Source organism: Diabrotica undecimpunctata, chromosome 7 (genome assembly GCF_040954645.1).
Source record: "Diabrotica undecimpunctata isolate CICGRU chromosome 7, icDiaUnde3, whole genome shotgun sequence".
NCBI classification, from domain to species: domain Eukaryota; kingdom Metazoa; phylum Arthropoda; class Insecta; order Coleoptera; family Chrysomelidae; genus Diabrotica; species Diabrotica undecimpunctata.
In genome coordinates, this window is record NC_092809.1 from 10,172,529 (window position 1) to 10,180,396 (window position 7,868).

The following is a 7,868-nucleotide window of genomic DNA, read 5'->3' on the forward strand; positions in this document are numbered from 1 at the left end:
ATAATGAAACGACAACTAACTGGAGGCACATTGAAAAATAGACAGGGTCATGTTTACATAAAAAAAAGATGAAAAAGAGACTAAAATTTCTTACTGAAGAATATAATTTAATATTTACATTCCAATCGACTAGCAATAACAATGAATGATTAATTAGAAAATAATGAAGATTATTTTTTATTTACTAGACTATTATAATTTATTTTTGGATCTTTGTATGTATTTTTCATATTGACTACCTTATTGTATAAATACAAACTATTTTTATAATTTTTCGTTATTCGATTTCAATTTGAACGTACATTAATCATACAATCATTATTTTAGTTTCAAATACAATGAAACTAAATTACTGTAGTTGGCTGTATACCATGTGTCACAAAATTATTCATTATCATTATTTTATGTGTTATAGATATACAAAAGATCATCTTCCTCCTCCACGGATCGTAGTAAGCGCTAGTGCTAGCGTCAGCGATGCCAGCGGAAGACGGCTAAATTATTCATTAGGAACAATAGAAGCTGCTCAACTATTTAAACCACCACCAAGATCTTACGATGAGTATAAGGACGAAGATGTAGCACTGGATCCGTTTTATCTAGATGTTCCAAAAGTAACTAATTCACCTAGAAAAAAGCGAAGTGTAGAGAAAAATTTATCACAGCGAAATCAAGACCAACATATCAATTATTCTGATATTATCAAAACAGAGGAGGAAGCATTAAACGTGTTAAGGTTTCTGTTTGAATGGTATAAAAATGAAAAGACTAATCCTGTCAAATCTACTACCCCTCTTACTTCCCCTCTTGATTCCGAAGGAATATCATCTATAAACCATGAGCTAGCTCCAGCGACGGAGTCTAGTAAATATGAAGAAAGTGAGGACGATGATAATTTAGACATTGTTTTTAAGACTAACGATAGTTTTAACAAAAAACTTAAATATAGCGTTGTAAATAGTAGAGGTAGCTCAGTGGGCAATAAGGAAGAAAGAACAAGTAAAGTGTTGGACGAAAAATATAATATAGAACACGACTTCGACAAGGATGAATTATTCCATCCTGAGGAGGATTATGTAAATGATAATTACGAGCCCTTAACTTATAAAGAACAAAAATATAGGCACCATGATAAAGGAAAGTATTTACATGATAAGGAAACCTATGCACCATATGAAGAACATAAAAGTTATCCATCTGTTGATGACTACATTGATGATAATATTGAACCAATTTATTACAAAGAACGCAGTTACGAAAAGGGAGGTAGTAAACAGTATATAAGTGAGTCTGAAAAGTATAATGATGACCCTAATCATGGTAAAAATCAATCAGAAGATAGTAATGACAATAAAGATTACTACGATAATGTAGAAAATGACTATTCTAGTCATGTTGAAAGTAACCAAGAAACAACAGTATTAATTACTACAGAGCATCCTGAAGAAACAAGTACTAATGACTATTTTGTCGAAACAGCAACTTCCCCTAATCCAGAAATCCAAAACGCTTTCTTATCTGAGAGACTTCCTCAAAGTACAACAAAACCGAAAAGCAATAGACAAGAAAGTTTCAGAGGACATCAAAAGCCTAACGAGGATATAATAAAGAAAGAAAAAGATAGTAATTTACTTGAGAAACTTGTTGAAAAACCTTATCGTGCCAAGGATGATTATGACTACCTTCGAACTGTACATTTCCATACTACAACTTTAGGACCAACGTTTGAAAATACAGAAACTGAATTTATACCAACTATCACAGAAAGTCCTAGTGTTACTACAAGTTCATTACAACCTCAGACAGAAAAAACAATAGTGGAAGTCGTCACTACCATTAAAGAAGAAGACGATATTGACACCTATACTCTTACAACATCCACAACAACTACAGAAAGTCCTGTTAGAAGGAATAATAAATCTAGAAGAGGAAAGTTTAGATTTAGTGATTCTTTCACTAAAGAAACCGCATTTACGAGGAAAGCGTATCATACTTCACCAAGATCAACTGAAATAGACTATGACAGTAATCTTTCTATACAAATGGAGGATTTAAGGACCAAACCTTTAAAATACCAAGATTACAGTAGAGGTTTTAAGTATGGAAATCTAGAAGGAGAAAGTAAAGAACCATACTCGGAAATATTGGATTCTACAACCAAAGTGAACAATTATAATAAAGCATTAACAAATAATGAAAATGAGGACAAAAATAGTGTATCTTTTATAAATACTGTTATTAATGATACCCATGTCGATCAAAGTAACTTAGAACAAACTGTATTTACAGAGGCTACCTCAACATTAGAACCAAAAACTGAAACCATCAACTTTACGAAAACTAAACAATTAATGACAGAGATCTTTACTAAGCATGAGGAAACAACTACTGAAATTGAGGATACGTCTACTACAATACCTACTACTGTTGCACCGTGGTTGACAAAAGATTTCAAAAAGATGATAAAACATATTGAATCTAATACCAGGAGCGTTATGGCCCCAAAAGTTAAGCAACTATCTACTGAAGACACAACTATTATAGATACAACTACCAAATCACCACCTAAAAAGATAACAATGGATATGTTTACAATGCAAAACGATTTAAACGTGCCTTTTAATACAACAGGCATGCATTTAATTGATGTAACTGTTGAAGAAGAACCCACCAGTACTGAGCAAATAAGTACTACTGAAGAAGTACCAACAACGACAACACAGGAATATTTCGAAGAAACTAACCAAACAGATAATAATTTACTAACGGAAACAGAATCCACGAAGATCTTGCACGATAAAGAGGTATTACTTGATGTAACAACTGAGATAATACAATCAACTGATAGTGATAGCACTACTAGTGATGTTCCAGATACTACGACCATAACACTAGATGTAACTACTGACAAAGACAAATATACCCAAATACCAACAACTTTAGAGCAAACAACAATGGAATCGACTACTGTTGAAGAAGTTTCAACGGAAACTACTACAGAATTTACAACAGAATATACCACTACCCTCAAATCCAAAAGACGTGGTGGTAAACCTACAAGAAGAAGGCCTCAGAGTTATCAAAGGTCGGGATATAGGCATAGATTTGGTTCAAGTTCATATACGAAAAGACCAAGGAAACCAACTATTGAGGATAAAATTGTCGAGGTTCTTAGTAGCACAGGTAAGATTATTTTTATTTGTGCTCTATGTTTTTCTATTTCCATTTTTTTTGTATTTAAATTAACGTGTATGTGACATCTATGGTCATTCGCACGAGTTAGTGTACGTTCACACAGACTGCTATGACGCGATCAGCGATGCGATGCTTTGCTATGCTATGCGTTACATAGCAAGCTATTATCTGTGGGTGTTTCAAAACAATGAAATGCTTGTGAGCTAGTCGCCACCGTCCTATTAAAAATATTACTACGCGGTTTTTATTTAATGATCTATCATACAAAACATTGTTTTTCAGATTCCTTGCCACTGGGATGTCTTATAGAAGTTCAGCATTCACTTTTCGTTTAGGAGTCTCGACAGTTGTAAATATAGTACAAGAAATTTGTTTAGAAATATGAAAAGTTTTTCTACAGAAGAAATGTTGATACATTCTGCTGTACAATATTGGAAAAGACAGAATGTTTTCCCAATTACCAACACCTCAAACCAGCAAGAACATATATAGTAACGTAATTACTAATAAACAGTAATTAATACTTACTTGTTACTTGTAACTCCTTTGCAACCTAAATCCATAATTTATTTATCTTGTCTCTATTGTGATAGTTTTTGATCGTTGATCTCATAGGGCCAGACGAATTCTAACATTGTTTATTAATTTTTCGTCATCCATATCGCTCGCTAGATCTGCGACTATTGGCAATGGAATCAAACATTCTTGAAAACCAAACCAAAGCGCATACTAGCCGCTACTAGCATCGCATCGCATCGCACTAAATCGCGCGGTATTTGAACAAGGCGCTTAAGATACAAGTGGTTGATATAATCACATAGCAAAGCATCGCATCGCTCATCGCGCCATAGCAGTCTGTGTGAACGTACACTTACAGTTTACATGGTATACATATATAGTATACATTACAAATAATATAGTAAACATTTAACATAAAAAAACATTTAACATTTATATTTTGTTTAATAGCTGATTTTCCCCAGGAATTTGATCACCTACTTGATTTGGTCAGTGCCAGTTAGGACCTATTTGTAGATTAAAATAATGAGAATTGAGAGATCTACTATATTCAAATGATATCAGATTATTACTGTGTGGATATATGTTATGATGAGACAAAATAATATTAGTTTTATTGGTCTGAACTTTTCTTGAAATGCTTGGCAAATTTGTTGGGAATGGGTTCATGAAAAGTGATATCTATATAATTTGAAATTAAACGAGTAATTTTATTATTAGTTTTGTGACGTGTTTGGCTTTGGCTTTAAATTTTTTGTAATTTATTAGATTTTCAAGTTGGTTCTGTTTTTTTTTGGTACTTATTTAGAACTCTTTTGGATTGACGAATCGCCTCTTCATAAGAAGAGTTCCACCAAGGAACCTCTTTATAATTTGTAGAAAATGTTGTTTTGCCAATATGAGTCTTAGCAGCTGAGAGAATGGTGACTAATATTGACGTTAACAAGTAGTCAACATCATTGGTTATTGGATGATCATAAGGGAGCAAGAGAGAGTCAACGGCTTTTGAATACTCTGGCAAGTTAGCTTTATTTAGGTGCAAATAGCTTTTGGCTTTTGGCAGAGACAGCTCCAATACAATTATTATGGGATAGTGATTGCTGCCAAAGAGATAATCTATACAGGGTGGTCCTTAAGTAATTGTACAAAAAGAAACAGTAGATTCTACACTTTAAAATATTACGATTTAAGCTAAATTGTTTTAATAAAATGTTGATATTAAGAAAGATACAGGGTGTTAAAGTGCAAATTAAAAATTTTATTTTTGGCTATAACTTTCATGTTTGTAAACATTTATGCATAAAAATTTACAACTGGGTACTTTTAAATATGAGAAATTATAATTTGATGCACACTTTGATGTAGCGGATAGAGGGCGCCACATATGCCACATATGTGGCATAAATTTGCACTTAACTTTTTTGCTCTTTGAGTGAACTGTATTTGTGATACAAAATATTAAAGATACATTATTTCAACAAAAAAAAGGTATACCTGTTAATAACTTTTAAACTCAATAGTTTTCGAGATAATCGCATTTTACAAATCAGCTGCATATTTCTGAGTTAAGGCAATTACCCCAGGCAACGAAGGAAAAATAGACAAAAACATTAATAAATCTAAATTTTGGTATAAAATACCAATAACTAAAGTTAATAGTTAACGAAATATTAAATAAAATAAATATATCAGCAGGATAATTAATAATAGGATATGACAAAAAACAGAATAATAGGATTTTACATCAAACATTTTATATTTTATGTTAAATTAAAGTCGTAATCAAAACATTTTGTTTACAAACCAAATTAAGAAATAGTTAAACTAAATTACTAAACTTTTTGTTAAAGTAAGTGTTCGATATGTCTACCATTTTCATTAATTCATTTGTCAATATATTCCATAAAAATCATCTCATATTAAATAGCATCATTGGTTCTAAAGAAACTGTTGCAGTATTTATTTCTTCCCATATTTGGTTGCAAATGTTTATGGCATTCTTATAGACACGTTGTTTTAATACGCCCCATACACCAAAATCAAGCGGATTAAATTCTGGGCTACGTGGTGGCTATAATGTATAATGGACGAATCTATATCCAAATCTTATAGTATATTATGTCGCAAAGGTTAAATAATGTATTAAACTGTGATGTATCTCATTCATTGGTTACTTATATACACTCATATAAGCTTACGAGTAACTATAATTACATATCGAACAAATGGACTATTATGATAATGATGATAATATTATGAACTAACGAACTAATATTATGCTGAACTAAATTGCCTGTTTGTTTACTATATTTATAACAATATCGGTTATTAGGCCAACGATGATGTTTTTGTAAAAATGCTGAGTCTTTAAGGTAAGATTTGTAGCAAAAGTATTATGAAACAAGACACGTGTGTTATTTCACACCTGTGCTTTAGTTTCCATTTGTCATAATAAAAATGGGTAAACAACAATTTACGTAATGAATAATAAGTATTATTTTGGGTTTTTTTATAAATTAAATAATTATATCAATATCTCACCACATTGCCAAGGAATATGACTGCCACGTCCAATCCAACGTTCAGAAAAGGTATATTTAACTATGTTCTCAACGCCTTCTCTCTAGAATGTGGTGGTGTACCATCTTACATAAACCATATATTTTGGTTTTTTAGCATTTTACAATAGGAAAAAAGTAATATAACGCCAGTAGGTATAGAAATTTAAGAAGCGATAGAAAAGGGAAATTGTATACATGATGACGGCCAGCGTCTGAATACGGACACGGCACCTAAAGAAGAAGATGAAGAATATTTTCTCCAATAAGACATTTAGCAGCCATAACAAAAATTTTGTAATGTTACATTATCATCTTTGAGTTGTTTTAATAAGAATAAACTATGAATTATGCTTATCTACAGGTATTGAGTGCTTTACCGCACAAATATCACAACTAAGAATTATGAGGCAGCTGACTTATAAAATGCGATTATCTCGAAAACTGTTAAATTTTGAGGTTACTAACAAGTATACCTTTTCTTTGTAAAAATAATGTATGTTTAATAGTTTTTAACACAAATAGAGGTAACTTTAAGAGCAAAAAAGTTAAGCGCAAATCTATGCCACACCTGTGGCATATGTGGCGCCATCTATCAGTAACAATAATTTATGTATAAAATTATAATTTATCCTACTTAAAAGCGTCCAATTATAAATTTTTGTCCAAAAATATTTACAAACGTAAAAATTATAGCGAAAAATAGAATTTTAAATTTCCACTTTAACACCCTGTATCTTTCTTAATATCAACATTTTATTAAAGCAAGTTGGCTTAAATCGTGATATTTTAAAGTGCAGAATCTATGGTTTCTGTTTGTACAATTACTTTAGGACCACCCTGTATAGAGCTGCTATTAATAATAAGATCTGTAGTAGAAAGAGATCCAGAGGAAATGTTAAAATGAGTATTAGATTCTGTGTTACGACGACATGAATTTTTGCAGTTAAGGATATTTTCAACTACTTTTCTGCATCCAAATGTTGATTAAGAACCCCACATACTGTTAAGAGCGTTGGAGTCTCCTGTGGGTATCAACTGCTGTGGAAGTTGAAATATAAGGTCTAGGAACTCTTCTTCTTTTAGAGAATGATATGGAGGAATATATATGCAGCAGATGGTGATGAAGCTTATTAGGGCAATATGTAGTAATGGCAATTGGTAGCAACTCCAGTTCTACAGGTCCTACTTACAGGACTTCCTACTCCTCATAGAGATTTCGCCTCAAGACCAGCAACCTCAGTTTTAAAGTAAATTCCGTTTAAAACTTAAATGTCTAATAATATTTATCAGCAACATTGTAATTTCAAACTAATTTAACAACATTTAAAGAATTTTCACCCATATATTCAGTGAATTCATACATGTATACCTAGTAAAAGCACTAACGATGACATAGTCGTTCCGAAAACGTTCTGTGATGTAGTCCGAAATTTATACTATTATCCTTTTATAAAGAATGTTTTGAATACAATTTTTAGTATTATAGTTAGTAATCAATTACAACTTTGGACAAGATGAACAGAACGTTCAGCCTCAACCAGAGAAATAAATAAATTAAATCAAGAATCTGATCTAGTGTGAGATATATCAAAA

General features: G+C 31.7%; 1 protein-coding gene across 1 annotated transcript in view; it reads left to right on the plus strand.

The window, feature by feature from the left end:
• Window positions 1–7,868, plus strand: part of LOC140444960 (uncharacterized) — a 351,698-nt gene that overhangs the window by 336,480 nt on the left and 7,350 nt on the right. The window contains exon 8 of the mRNA XM_072536692.1: window positions 416–3,183. Coding sequence (XP_072392793.1) covers window positions 416–3,183 — 2,768 coding nt within the window. The remainder of the gene's footprint in view (window positions 1–415; window positions 3,184–7,868) is intronic.